Source organism: Anomalospiza imberbis (assembly GCF_031753505.1).
Source record: "Anomalospiza imberbis isolate Cuckoo-Finch-1a 21T00152 chromosome W unlocalized genomic scaffold, ASM3175350v1 scaffold_31, whole genome shotgun sequence".
Taxonomy (NCBI): domain Eukaryota; kingdom Metazoa; phylum Chordata; class Aves; order Passeriformes; family Viduidae; genus Anomalospiza; species Anomalospiza imberbis.
The window spans coordinates 4,306,772-4,322,150 of NW_027099315.1; the positions used below are offsets into that span (position 1 = coordinate 4,306,772).

A 15,379-nucleotide genomic window follows, 5' to 3' on the forward strand; every position below is an offset into this window, starting at 1 on the left:
ATTTTGTTATAATATAGAGCAGACTCCCAGGATATAGTTTCAGTAGATCAGTCAGCTCCTTAGTGCTTGGCATTGTGTTTGTGCTTCTAATTAGAGCATGTTTCTCCTCAATATAGGTGAATCCTGATTTTTTTTTATTAACATAATCCAGTTTAATTATCTGTGAGGTAAATTGTGATTACCCTGGTGTCCTGGTTATTGGTATTGTCTTTGCTGTTTGTTTTTCTTATTTCATTGCAATTTACAGTAAATTGTTCTTATCTCAAGCCGTAATCTTTACCATTTTGTGCCTCCCATTCTCTTCTCCATTCCACCATGGGGAGGAGGGGAGACAAGTGAGCCAGTGGCGCGTGGTCTGGGGTGTTTTTGGTGGGAACACTAAATTGGGGAATACCATTCGTAAACCATGACACCTTGTGTTTACATTTATATTTCAACTTTTTGAGCCTAGTGATCACTTGTTTTATGCTGTACAAATGTAATGCATCATCTTTTACAGTCCTTCCTAGCTGTTACCAGTACTGTCCTTGGGAATTATGAAGAGATTCCACTCCCAGATTCAACTACTTTAAGATGCAATGTAATCTTTTGGGAGAGTCAGGAATACATTTGACCACTCTTCTCCTGGTCCGGTTTCCCAAACTCTTAGAGTTGACTTTGGGCAGGCAATATTAGGTGTAAATAAACACATCTCTGAAATATTCAGGTCATTCAAAGTCATTCTGAAAGACATCAAATCAAGATTAATTCTCATGTGATTGCATGGTGTTTCCACAGCAGATACTGAAATATAATTTTTAAATGCCCAGCTTTTGCTGCCTGCCATAAAGACAGGATATTCTGAGAAATAAGCAGCTGTGGTTTGTTTTGAAGAGTTCATCTAATTTTGATAGACTGAATAGAGAGTACCATCTGATATGATGACAATTAAAAACATTGCTAGTAGCTTTCTCCCATCCCTCTTCCTTTTCTTTCCTCCTACCTGCCCCAGTTGAAATGTGTGTACTTTCTCTACAGTCCACACCCTCAAAGAATGTTTATTTTATTTCTGTGTTGTCGTACCCTTTTTCTTTCTCTGTAAGGTAGACGCATTCAGAAACATGGCTCCTAGTTTTGCTATTGAATTTAACAGTATTTTAAGGATACATTAGGTAGAATTAATCCAGGCTCAAAGCAAAGGCCAACTGGCAATTAAAAGCTTAATTCTTTTGTTCTTGACTTTTTATTATTGAAAATATTCAGGTTTTTAGTCATGAGAGATTGAGCCATATATATTTTCTTCTTCCTCAGATCTATCCAAGTTTGACTCTTTGCTGCTTATTATAAAGAAGCATAAAACAAATCACTTTGTGTGTTTGTTTTTTGGGTTTTTTTCTTTCTGATCTTAAGTATTAACTTCTGGTTTTATATTCATGGCAAATTATATCAACACTGTTTATTTTGAATGGTGTCTAAAACATGGAATTTCATGGAATGTGCAAGTTGAAACAGTAGCACTTGTCATTCCATAGTCAGGACAAGGTAAAGGATATGAACTTAAATCCATTCAGTGACATTCATGGTATATAGAATCTGATAAATATACATTATTGTTTTCTAATTACTGTTAACATCTTTGAAGTCACATTATTGCTTGAGACCAAACCAAGCTTGACCCCAAAATACTTGACACACTAATTTTTCACTTGAAATATTTATCTGAATGTATTACTGTACTGGGTTTGCATGGCCAGGTTTTGGTAGCAGGGAGCTACAGGGGTGGCTTCTATGAGATGCTGCTGGAAGCTTCACCTTATGTCTGGCAGAGCCAATGCCAGGTGGCTCCAAGACAGACCCACCACTGGCCAATGTTGAGCCGATCAGCAATGGTAGCAATGCATCTGGAGTAATATATTTAAAAAGGGAAAAAAAGTTTGCACAGAAGTAATTGTGGCCAGAGAAGAGAGGAGAATATGGGAGAGGAACAACTCCACAGACACCAAGGTCAATGCAGAAGGAAGGGGAGGACATGCTCCAGGTGCCAGATCTGAGATTCCTCTGCATCCTATGGTGAAGACCATAGTGATGCCAGACTGTCCCCCTGCAGCCCATGGAGGCCCCAGGGGGTGCAGAGATCCACCTGCAGCCCATGGAGGAGACCCACTGCCTGAAAGAAGGCTGTGAACCTGTGAGAAGCCCGTGCTGGAGCAGCCTGTTCCTGAAGGACTGCACCCCATGGAAGGGACCCATGCTGGAGCAGTCAATGAAGAACTGCAACCTGTGGGAGGGACTCATGTTGGAGAAGTTTGTGGAGGACTGGCTCCTGTCAGAGGGACCCTACAGTGAAGAAGGGGAAGGACTCCTCTCCCTGAGGGGGAAGCAGCAGAAACGACATGTGATGAACTGACCCTCACCCCCAATCCCTGTCTCCCTGAACCGCTGTGGGGAAGGAGGTAGAGAATCAGGAATAAAGTTAAGCCTGGGAAGGAGGGAGGAGTGGGGGAAAATGTTTTTAAGATTTGGTTTTACTTCTCATTATCTTTCTCTGATTTGATTGGTAATAAATGCAATTAATATCCCCAAGTTGAGTCTTTTTTGCCTGTGATGGCAATCGGTGAATGATCTCTCCCTGTCCTTATCTCAACTTACGAACCTTTCATTGTATTTTCTCTCCTCTGTCCAACTGAGGAGGGAAGTGAGAAAGTGGCTTTGGTGGGCACCTGGCGTTCAGCCAAAGTCAAACCACCACAATTGCCCTTGAAATTGTTGGCAAATTTTTAAATGTCTTCCTTTGAATTGAACACTTGACAGTGAATGACTAATGCCAATTATGCTTCTGTCAGAAGCCATTTAGGTGATACTAGACATTTCAGGATGATTTGTGTAAACAAAGTTTCTGCTTTGCTTGTTATGTTTGGTGTTCTCTGCTAAAGGTGACTATCAACATCATCAGCTAATTGTGCCTGACGCATTTGGTGGCCTTCGATGACAGGATTACAGAGGTGGTGGATGAGGGAAGAACGACTGACATCACCTACCTGGACTTGTGCAAAGCATTTGGCATCCTGGTCTCTAAACTGGAGAGACGTGGATTTGATGGGTGGACCAGTCAGTGGATAAGGGATTGGCTGGATGGTCACTCTCAGACTTGTGGTCAACAGCTCAATGTCCAAGTGGAGATTAATGACAAGTGGTGTTCTTCAGGGGTCAGTATTGGGACTGGCACTGTTTTTTACCATCTTTTTCAGTGACATGGACAGTGGGATCGAGTCCACCCTCAGCAAGTTTGCCAACAACATCAAGCTGTGTAATGTGGTTGACACACTGGAGTGAAGGGATGCCATCCAGAGGGACCTTGACAGGTTTGAGAAGTGGATATCTGTGAACCTCATGAAGTTCAACAAAGCCATGTGCAAGGTCCCGCACCTGGGTTGGGGCAATCCCAAGCACAAATACTTGCTAGATGGAAAATGGATTGAGAGCAGCCCTGAGGAGAAGGACATGGAGGTGTTAATGGATAAGGAGCTTGACATGAGCCATCAACGTGTGCTTCCAGCCCAGAAAGCCAATTGTATCTTGGGCTACATCAAAAGAAGTGTAACCAGTAAGTTGAGGGAGGTGATTATCCCCCTCTACTCCATTCTGGTGAGACCCTACCTGGAGTATTACTTTCAGATCTTGGACCCTGAACATAAGAAGGACATGGATCAACTAGAGCAAGTCCAGAGGAGGGCCACAAAGATGATCAGAGGGATGGAACATCTCTCCTAGGACAACAGGCTGAGAGAGTTGGGGTTGTTCAATATGGAGAAGAGAAGGTTTCAGGGAGACCTTATAGCAGCCTTCCAGTACCTAAAGGGGGCCTACAAGCAAGCCAGAGAGGGACTTTTCACAAGAGCATGGAGTGATAGGACAAGGGGGAATGGCTTTAAACTGAATGGAGGTGGGTTTAGATTTGGATATTAGAAAGAAATTTTTTACTGTGAGGGTGGTGAGACACCAGAGCAGGTTGCCCAGAGAAGTTGTGGATGCCCCATCCTTGGAAGTGTTCAATGCCAGGTTGGATGTGAAGGTGTCTCTGCCCATGGCAGGGGGGTTGGAACTAGATGATCTTCAAGGTCCCCTTCCAACCCAAATAATTCTATGATTTTAATATATATGTTAAACATTAATGTATTGAAATATTTTTATTTGGTCTCAAATGTTTTAAGTCATTAAGACATAGTAATACTTACAACATCATGTATTTACTGATAAATTTTTTTGTAAAGAAACTGTACAAGCTATTTGGAATTTTAAAAGTCTTCTGCACAGTTGATTTGTTGCCTTAGTGTAAGATAAGGTTTATGTCTGCCTTATGCTGTGAGAGTTTATTTCTCCCTTTAATACTCAGGGGAAAAAATAAAATATACAGAATGAAAGAAATCCTAAAACATCAGAAGTTTAGTATTCCTATTCCTGTAGGAAAAACAAAACCAGAAAGGCATTTCTATTGTGAATTTGTTCTAATGAGCTTTACCACTTGTCATGGTTTGACACCAGCCAAACACCAGGCACTCACAATAGCCACTCACTCGCCTTCCCCTGCTACAGCTGGGCAGAGGAAAGGAAAAAAAATTATGAAGGCTTCATGAGTTGAGATGAGGACCAGGAGAAAACACTCCAAGGACAAAACAGGCTCAACTTAGAAGTACAAAGTGAATTTATAAGTAGCATAGTCAGAGAAGGATAATGAGAAATAAAATAAGCCCTTAACTGTGATCTCATTGCTCTCTACAGCTTCCTGAGTAGGGGAACTGGAAAGGGAAGTGCTGAGCTCTTCTCTCTCTTATCCAGTGACAGGACATGTGGGAATGGTTCAAAGCTGCATCAGGGGAGGTTTAGACTTGACCTTAGGAAGCATTTCTTTACCAAGAGGGTGGTCAGACTCTGGAACAGGCTTCCTAGAGAGGCAGTTGATGCCCCAAGCCTGTCAGTGTTTAAGAGGCATTTGGACATTGTTTTTGTGCCCTTCCTCTGGGCTCACGCTAACAGGTCCATGTCTTTCTTGTGCTCAAGTTCTTCATGTACCTTGTTATTATCTCTTCTTGTAAGTAGACTATATTCACATTCTTCATCTAAATGCCATAACTTTTTATTAAACTGGACACTACCTTAAGCTACCAACACAAGAAACTGAGTAGTACTCAGTTTGCTCAGTTGGTTTTTCTCTAGAGCTAGGTATACTATTGTAAAATGCAGGCAAACCCGGTGGTAAGAAATGATGATGTCGAACATCAGTTCAGAAGGCTGAATGATTTCTTTATTATAACTATGCTATAATACATTAATATACTATATAAAGGAAGATACTAAAACTACATACCTACTTTCTCTAACTACCATATCTAACTACTAACAAGTTGTGACCCTGTTCGCGAGAGTCCAGACACAGGTGGATCTGATTGGCCATCAGGCTCAAACAATCCTCACCAGAATCCAATCAAGCAATTATCCCAGGTAAACAATTCTCCAAACATATTCCACATAGGAAAAACAAGGACCAGAAATAGAAATTGTTTTCTCTTTCTTTCTCTCTGTGCACCTCTATGAAAAATCCTGAGAAAGAAAGAAATGTGCTGCCACAGTATACGAACAAGCAAGTTCTTGAAATCAGGACCCACCAAGTTCATTTTTATCTGACAGCAAAATGGTGTAGTGTACTCTCAAACTCTCAGTTCAGTGTTGTAAATATTTGTTAGTTTGGTATATGCCATTACATTAATGGAGACCATGTATGAATAGTCAAGAAATTTTGCACATAAGTGAATTTGAGTGAAAAAAAGACATCTGGCTATAGAACTTGAATTTTATCAAAAATAAGAGGTGCCTAAGGTGAACAGTTACTGAACAGGGCAAACACTCATTCTGAGTAGAGTGCATAGCTTCTCCTTTGCATTTTTTGCAGCTTCTGTAATAGATCTTCCTTCGGTGTATCTTTAAGGCTACTTTTGTTTTGGAAGGCTAAATGTGTTGCACTGTATAGTAAGATTCAGAGTCTCTGAGCAGAGGACAGAAAACAAGTTTTGTGTTGAACCATCCTGCTAAATACGTGGATATGCTTTTTATAGTGTTTTAACTACTTGAACTGATTTAGTTAAATCTTACTTTTTCTCATCAACCAGTAATGGAAAACATGAAATCTGTGTGTTTGTGGTTTTTTACTTTGTGAGAACAGATTTTTTTTAATAAGTATGTTTTTAAACTTGTTTCCTCACATAACTAAGGGGTGGCTAATGACAGGGTGAAAATGCTTGTTCACTTGGTGCAGTCAAGTCTCAAAAGTATTTTGGGCTTCTATTCATACTTTCTGAGATATCTTTTAATTTCTAGCTGTTAGTTCTTATAAACATGTTCAAGGGAAGTTCTATTTACTTGGTCTTTATTGCAAATAGCATCTTTACTGTAGCTATTTGCATGGAGGGCTTAATTTTTGAAAACTTCAAATTCCACCTGTTGTTAAAACTGGAGACACATCTTTCCATGGATTTAGTACAAGTTTGAATGTTGGAAACAAAATGTATGTAGCCTTATTTAAATTCTGCCACTTCTGTCATGTGATATATGTCCTTTTATTTCTCCATAGGAAAATCCAAATATTAAAGTATTTATGAAAACTGTTAAGGTTAATTGCACTTTCAGTGCTTAACTCTTGTGTGACACTATTGCTATTATGAAAATTAATTTTCTGAATACATATGCCAAAGCTATGCTTGGAACATGCACATAATGTTTAAGAATTTGTTTGGATCTGTAGAGAAACCTCAATTAAGTATTTCTCTGTAGGTGTGAATTTAAATGTCCATAGATTAAATTCTGAACATTTCTACAGATATATGAGGGGGTTTTTTAATTGATAAGATGCATATGTCCAACACTCTCTGACTGTGTCCTTTTAGATATTCCATGTGTAGAGGGTTTAATGCTTTAATGCCAACGTTAGTTTTTTGAAGTGTGGTGGGTTGACCTTGGCTGGATGCCAGGTACCCACCAAATCTGCTCTGTCACTCTCTTCTGCAACTGGACATGAGAAAGAAAATATAGTGAAAGGCTCATGGGTTAAGGATCAGGAGAGATCACTCACTGATTCTCATAATGGGCAAAACAGAATCAACTTAGGGATATTAACTGAATTTATTGCAAACAAAATCAGAGCAGGATAGTGAGAAGTAAAATAAATCTTAAAAACACCTTCCTCCCATCCCTCCCTCCTTCCTCAGCTCTACCTCCTCCCTGCCAGAGGTGCAGAGAGACAGGGAAGGGGGGGTTACAGTCAGTTCATCACAGGTTGCTTCTGCCGATGCTCAGGCAGAGGAGTCCTTTACCTGCACCATCATGGGGTCCTGCCCATGGGAGACAATTCTCCACAAACTTCTCCAATGGTAGTCCTTCCCATGGGCTGCAGTTCTTCATGAACTTCTCTATCATCGGTCCCTTCCATGGGGTGCAGTCCTTTGGGAACAGGCTACTCCAGCATGGGTCCCCCATGGGGTCACAAGTCCTACCAGGAAATCTGCTCCAGCATGGGCTCCTCTCTCCATGCATCTGCAGGTCCCTGCCAGGACCCTGCTCCATCACAGGTTTCCTACAGTTTCACAGCCTTCTTTCAAGCATTTGCCTACTCTGGCATGGGACTCCTCCATGGGCTGCAGCAGGACAGCCTGCTTCACCATGGTCTGCACTATGGGCTGCAGGGAAATCTTAGCTCCGGCACATGGAGCACCTGCTGCCCCTTCTTCTGCACGGACCTGGGTGTCTGCAGAACTGTTCATCTCATATATTCTCACTCCTGTCTTCTCTGGCTGCAATTACAACTGCACAATAAATCTTTTTTTTCCTTCTTAAATATGTAATCACAGAGGCATTACTACCATTTCTGATTGGCTCAGCCTTAGCCAGCAACAAATACATCCTGGAGCCAGCTGGCATTGGCTCTGTCGGACATGGGGGAAGCTTCTAGCAGCTTCTCATGGAAGCCACCCCTGTAGTCCCCCCCGCTGCGAAAACCGGGCCATGCAAACCCAATACATTAATTAATTTATTTGACATTACATGGAACTTTGATTTAGCAGAATGATACAGCAATTTACTTAAATAACAGTGCAAGTACAAGTTACATTTAGCAGAGTATAGCAGTTGCAATGTACAGTTGTATCACAATACAAATGTGTTTCCCATTATTGGTCTCCATCACAATGCTGGGCATCCCCAGTTGTTGGGAAGAAATCTGTGGGTTGAAATGGACTCAAGCCTGTTGCTCTACTCAATGTTCTGTCTGTTAGTTGGACCATTTTTATACTGTATATGCTATACTTATTTTTTATACTTGGTTTTGGCTCTATACTAAGTTTTTATAATGAGTTTGGCTGAGCCATGTATACACCCACCCATTCTGGCTTCACTAACGCAGGAATATATGTATTTGATGATATAATCAATTCAAGGGCAGATACACAGCCATTTTAATCCCTTAACTGTTGTAGCCATTTATCTATGACAAAGACTACCTTCAGTCTCCTTTGTGTTAAGCTCAGCTTTTTGTAACAGTTGTCATCAGTAACTCCCTAATTCTTCACTTAACTTCATGAGTACATAGTCCTTGCCTGTCTCCTCAGACTTCTTCCATTGTAGAAACTCATTGGTAAATCACATCATGATGTGTTTAAGCTTTTTTACTTGAAAAAGAGAACTTTTCTATAAGATACCTTTTTGACATTGTGTATAAACAGATTTTATTGTTCAATAATTCCATCATTTATATTGTAGGTCATGCAGGAGTCTCTGCAAGCATGATGAAGAAAAGAACTTCCCACAAGTAAGTTCCTAATACTTCCTCAAATGTAGTTCTCAATAACTGGCAGTACCATTCTAGAAATGTATCTGTATTGTTCCAGTCACTTTGAAAAAAATGTGGAGCAGTATTCAAATGGTGTATGTGTGTAGAATCAGACTTTAATTTTTTGGGAGGACAATGGGAAAGAATGCATCATTGGTACAGTTCTAAACATCATTTTGAATGTTATTCTGAGAGAAATTATTCTGTCAATATAGTTCTGTAACTTATAATTCAGAAACAAGAGATTACAAGCCAGAAATTTGGCATATGTACTCTAGGATTCATTACAGCTTTAGTTTTTGAAAATTATTTTTTACCTTTTTAAAAAATAATCAATGTACTGTAGTATGGCTACTATTTGTGTGAAGGTTACTTGCTTATCCTATACATTCATCACATTTATTATTCACTCTATTAGAATTTGAGATAGTTGTAGCTAAATGTTGATATGAGTAAATGTGAGAAGATATAGGTAGTAGCTTAGACAAAATTTACCTTCATTTCTAACAGCTAGATGTTGTATCTGGCTGCATATCTGGTGGGTGAACTCTAAAATAAGCTGGGAAAGGGTGAAATTTATTAAAATGCTATTAGTTATATTTTTAGTATGAAGTCCTATAATGCTGATATACAACAGGCATAAATCCAAAACAATTTGTCTGGCAGAAATATCTTCCATGATTAACATTTGAATTAGTATTAACTATTTCCCAGACACAACACCTGATGTAAAACTACTCTTAATTCCTTCCACCAACTCTTCATTATTCAGTCTTGTCTATCTCCTTACAAGGCAGAGATAAACTTTTATTTGTCTAGAGACAGGTAGAGTTAAAATTTAATTTCTCTTGTTCTTTTTCAACCGCTCAGAGAAAGGAGTGTATGATGGGAAGACTATCAGAGGTGGGTTGCCTTTTGTACTTGAGGGTGGCTAGATTTGTCTTTATTGTTGTTTTGATATACACTTATTTAAATACCTAAATAGGTTGTATATTTTTTAGTATAAAGGCTTTTATGGGGCATATTAAGTCATGATCCTAAGTCATGTGATTTTGAGCCATTTAACTTGAGCACCCAACTGAGTTTTATATTGATTTAGCCTAGTTTAATTGTTTAAGAATTGTTTGGTAAAGCTTTTATTTTGTACCAAACTGAGATGACTTTGTGTGCTGCTCAATGACTTCTCTGCAAATGACACACTAGTATAGAGTTGTTTTTATTTGATATTCATTGCTTATATTTTTGAAATTAACAGTAAGGAGCACTGTAGACATGTTTATAGTAAACAAGTGAGATACGAATCACTGTTTAAAAATGTATGCTGATACTACTATGAGCCGATACAGCAGACCATGAATTAATAATGCATACTTTGTCATTGGTTTAGTTATGATGACTTTTACATTCCTCATTAAAAGAAAAAGAGGAACAAATTACTGGCACTTGAAGGTCATAGGGGAGATTCTAAACTCAGTTCATAGGGGAGGGAAGACCCAACAGGATAGAACAGGATGTAGTCCAGTAACTGAGGAAGAGATAAAATGAGCTGTGTGGATTAGTCTTCTAAATTCTTCTTAACTAAAATGTTAGTTAACCATTGACCCTTTTGGAAGGGAGTCCCATGGTCAGCTACAAAAGGGCAGTTCTTCTGAATGTTCTGTCAGTGTCAATGGGTAGAGATTATTTTTGTGAATAAAAAGTTGACTCTGTTTGTGTCAGATCAGTCAGTAGTCTCTTGGTTGTTAGCTTTTCCACCCTTGGTGCATAAGGAAATAGTGCACAGTGTAAGTATAACATCTTACCAGTTTCTCATAGTTGGCAATTCAAGGACTTTGAGGTGGAGATTCTATCTGCCACTTAACTATCACTGTACTTATCCCTTGTGAATTTCTGATCACAGTTTAAACTAACTTCTTGTGGTGGATTATACTTTACTATGAGCCAAACTCCCACCCACCTGCTTACTCCCCTTCCTCAGTGAGGCAGGGGGAGAAAATAGAATGAGAATGTTCATGGGTCATGATAAAGACAGGAAGATTGCTTACTGTTACCAATCAAATGGGAACTTCAGACAAGCCCTGCCTTAGCCTCAGATTTTTGGCAGCACTCTAAATTTAGGTGGCCCGCAACTAAAATCGGTCTGACCTGCAAGTTCTAGGAATGGCAGATCAAGTCTATTATAAAATGAGTTATTTATTGAATAAGCAGGAAGTAACAGACAAAAGGCCTTAAAGAGAGTTACTTATTACACAGTATAAAACAAAAATAACTACTAGTAGATTACATAAAACAGTGCATGACATTAAGGTACCTATATTAAAGCTAGCAAAGAAATAGTATAGATTAGGAGTCAATGTAAATTATCACCGAAATTACAATATTGTACACAGGTTCCCTTCCCTCAACTCCTGGGTGAGTAACCAAAAAGCGGGTGTCCCAACTTTAGGGAGAAACCCCCACACATTTCCAAGGAACATGCAGGAGATTTCTGCTTTGTGAAAGTTTTGTGTAGCTTTTATAGCTTGTAAAGTGAAGTGTCTGTCAGTCAGAAATTCCAGCTTATCTTTCCGCATCTCGCTTCCACAGCAAGATGTTTATTGTCAGCTGAAAGCCTTACGCCACATCGCCGAAATAACTCACTACAAGACAAGCTGTCCTGATTGAGTTATTTCACCAAAACTCATGTGAAGCTCATGTGAGGGGCAAGATGCCCTAAGTTGTTTCACCAGCTAACAAGCAACAGATAAGGTCTTGTGGTGGGGGAGATGCCCTGCTACACTTACCAGGCACTATCACAGGCAAAACAGGCTTAACTTGTGGAAAATTAATTTATTGCAAATTTAAATAGATTCAGGTGGTAAGAAACAGGAAGACAAACATTAAAACAACACCTTTCTTTCCTCCTTTCCCATGTTTAAATTCATTCCTTCACTGCAGACTCACCACCACCCCCAGGGTGCAGGGGAAATGAGGGAGGGGAGTTTACAGTCCGTACATAATGGTTACTTTCTGCCACTCCTTTCCTCTTGTACTTAATTTCCTCCTGCTCTGGCATAGGTTCTCTACAGGTCACAGTTCCTGTCAGGAAAGTCTGCTTCAGCATGGTCTCTTTTGGGGGAGACAGTTCTGTCAGTTAAAATCTGCTCTGGCATAGGTTCTCTGTGGGTTCTCCATGGGCCTCAGTTCCCTCATTAAATACCTAACTGCTCCAGCATGGATCCTTTTCTTCCCCTCCTTCTCTGCCTGTCCAGTGGTGGGTTTTTTGCTCTTTGCTAAATATGTTTTAACAAAGACACCATAAACTTTGCTGATCATCTCTACTTTAGCTGTCAGTGGGACCATTGCCAAGCCAGCTGGAACCAGCTGTGTCTGGCACAGGGTAGCCTGACTTCCTCTCATAGAGGCTACTCCTGCAGGTGGTGTCATGTCTGTATGTGTATGTGTGTTCATTACCAAAACCTTGCCACGTAAGCCCAATACACCTGTAATCCTAAGAAAATTAATTTCACAACTGAATGATGGCTTTTGAAGGAGGACAGAAAGTGTTTTACAACTTCTGTCTTTAGTAATGTGCCTCACAGTCTGAATATTAAGGAAAAATAGTTTATAACAATTCACTGATCAAATGATCCCCCATTAGTGACAGTCTGTAATAGTATCAAAATAGTATCAAAATTCTAATTCAGGCCCTATTTTTAATAATTTTTCTACATGGTTCCATGAAATATAGAAATTGTACTGACCATTGCTACTCTACTTCATTTGTACTCTTTTCTAAATTTCTTGGAATTTTCCATGATCTGGTTCTGCTAATAAAACCCTTTCTTGTAACAAGACTTTACTTATCAGCTTAGTGTCTTTGAGATAAATACTTAGTCACTGAGATGAGCAGCTCTGGTGCCAGCACGATCCATAGCATAGGGGGGATTCCTGAACCTGGGGGAGCCACAAGAGCTGCCAGGAGCCCACACTTGTGCTACAGCTGCTGATAAGACCTGGGTGGAGCCAGGAACAACGGTAGTCAACCCCCTTCACCTCTGTATGAAAGAAGCCCCTAGGGAGTGCTAGTGACACAACAGGGCAGTTTGCAGGGAAGGGCATGCAAAAAAGGTGCTGTAGCTCTGCCAACACAACCAGGAAGCAATGGTATCCAGCTGGCAGAAGGCTATGAACACTCTAAACTCTGCACCCACAATGAATGACACAGCTTTCCAGACCGAGCTCTGATGGAAAGACACTGCTACACAAGTGTGGGGCTGCAGGACATATCCTACTTTTATGCCAGTACTGGACAGCAGCAGTGAGCACAACTGGGGGAGGTACACCCAGGTAGAGGAACTCCGCCGCTTAGCGACAGAGCTCTAGGACGTGGTGAGTAGGTTGTTAAGGAGTATCAGGGAGAGTGAAAGAGAAACTACTGGAATTGTCCCCTACCTTCCCTGCGGCAGGGATGTCAGGCAGACAGGACATATGATATGGAAGATTTCCTATCCTGTCTCTGCTTGGCAGAATGTGGTGAGTTAAGCGATAGGGGACAATGGTGACAAGTTCCTGCTTGGTGTTATCGGTGATGAAGAGAGACGGGGACTCCGTGAGATGGTCAAAGAATCCAAATTTATTGTGAAGTACAACTGCTTATATACTTATTCTAGCAAGACTAGTAATGTTTTACTTCAATGATTGGGTTAATCATCACATAAATAAGCTTATACATTTTAAACATCTCTTGCTTGCAGAAGTTCATTCAATCTTCTTCCCTGTCCCAGACTGATCCAATTTTCTTGCAATCTTCAAAGCTCTGTTTGTTCTTGCCAAGGCATCCTGTTATCAAATTTCTTATGCTAACAAAGTCTAAAGTCCATCATCTGTCTCATGTGTCCCAATAGGTGTATCAGAAGTAAGGAGGGGAGTCAGCAGAACTGCCACCTTAGACTTGTGGAGGGCACACTTCAGCCTGTTTAGGGGCGTGGTTGAAAGAGTCCCTTGAGAGGCAGTTCTGAAGGGCAAAGGAGTCCAGGAAGGCTGAACATTCTTCAAGAAGAAAATCTTAAAGGCTCAGGCCATCCCAGTGTGCTGAAAGATAAGCTGACAGGGAAGAAGACCAGCCTGGCTGAATAGAGAGCTTTGGCTGGAATTCGGGGGGAAAAAGGAGAGTTTATGACCTTTGGAAGATGGGGCAGTCAATTCAGGAGGGCTACAAGGATGTTGAGAGGTTGTGCAGGGAGAAAATTGGAAGGGCCAAAGCTCAACTAGAACTTAATCTGACTACTGCTGTAAAAGACAATAAAAACTGTTCTGTTTCTATAAATACATTAGCAACAAAAGGAGAGCTAAGGAGAATCTCCATCCTTTATTGGAAATGGAGGGAAACATAATGACAAAAGATGAGGAAAAGGCCAAGATAATGAAGGTCTTCTTTGCCTCAGTCTTTAATAGCAAAACCAGTTGTTTTCAGGGTACCCAGCCAACTGACCTGGAAGACAGGCAGGGAGCAGAATGAGGCCCCCATAATCAAAGGGGAAATGGTCAGCGATCTGCTATACCTCTTAGACACACACTAGTCTATGGAGCAGGACAGGATCCATCCAAGGGTACTGAGGGAGCTGGTGAAAGTACTCATTAAGCCACTTTGAATCATTTACCATCAGTCCCAGTTAACTGGGGAGGTCTCAGTTGACTGGAAGTTTGCAAATAGAATGTCCATCTACAAGAAGGGCTGGAAGGAGGATCCAGGGAACTACCGGACTGTCAGCCTGACCTTGATCCTTGGGAATGTTATGGAACAGATTATCTTGAGTGCCATCATGCAGCACATACAGGACAACCATTTGATCACATCCAGTCAGCTTGGGTTTATGAAAGGCAGGTCCTGTTTGACTGACCTTATCTACTTCTATGACAAGGTTACCCACTTAGTGGACAAGGGAAAGGCTGTGGATGTTGTCTACCTGAACTTCAGTAAAGCTTTTGACTCCGTTTCCCACAGCATTCTCATGGAGAAACTGACTTCCTATGACTTGGACAGGTATGCTCTTCACTGAGTGGAAAACCAGTTGAATGACCAGGTCCAAAGAGTGGTGGTGAATGGCATTAAATCCAGTTGGTGGCCAGTCATTAGTGGAGTTCCCTGATGCCTTTTTGCTGGTCCTAAAATCATGAGCCAGACACAGTTAGGCGATAAAAAGGGGGGTACCTTTGCAAGGATCCTTAGGTTCACCATTCACCAGGTGGAAAACACCAAAGATGCACATGTAGCATAATGTGTATACTGACAATGATTGATAAAGAGACAGGGTCTCCATGGTTTGCACACATGAAGCCATTTATTGATACACACAGCTGAGTTTATATACCTTTTCAGCTTGTCATGGTTTGACACAGAATTGAATTTTCTCAGAAAGTTAGTAGTCCAACCAATCAGTAGTCAGGTTTAGATATTAGCACCTGGAGTGACCACTGAAGGCATGGACACGCCTCTGAGAACACAAGGGGTTAAAAGCAAGAACTCCCAGGGGAACTGTCTCT

The 15,379-nt window shown here is 40.7% G+C and overlaps 1 protein-coding gene and 1 long non-coding RNA gene across 7 annotated transcripts in view; one reads left to right on the forward strand and one right to left on the reverse strand.

Moving 5' to 3' along the window:
* LOC137465601 (spindlin-Z-like) overlaps nt 1-15,379 on the forward strand; it is a 122,224-nt gene that overhangs the window by 68,309 nt on the left and 38,536 nt on the right. For 5 of the 6 annotated variants that reach the window (XM_068177673.1, XM_068177670.1, XM_068177676.1 and 2 more), the window contains one exon: nt 8,785-8,833. Coding sequence is in view for 2 of the 6 variants with exons in the window: in XM_068177675.1 (XP_068033776.1) it covers nt 8,785-8,833 (49 nt within the window). In the remaining 4 variants the exon portion in view is untranslated. Of the gene's footprint in view, nt 1-8,784; nt 8,834-9,724; nt 9,758-15,379 lie in introns of all 6 variants that reach the window. The other variant, XM_068177671.1, reaches the window with a different exon arrangement.
* LOC137465604 (uncharacterized) overlaps nt 1-15,379 on the reverse strand; it is a 93,880-nt gene that overhangs the window by 62,714 nt on the left and 15,787 nt on the right. The window lies entirely within an intron of this gene.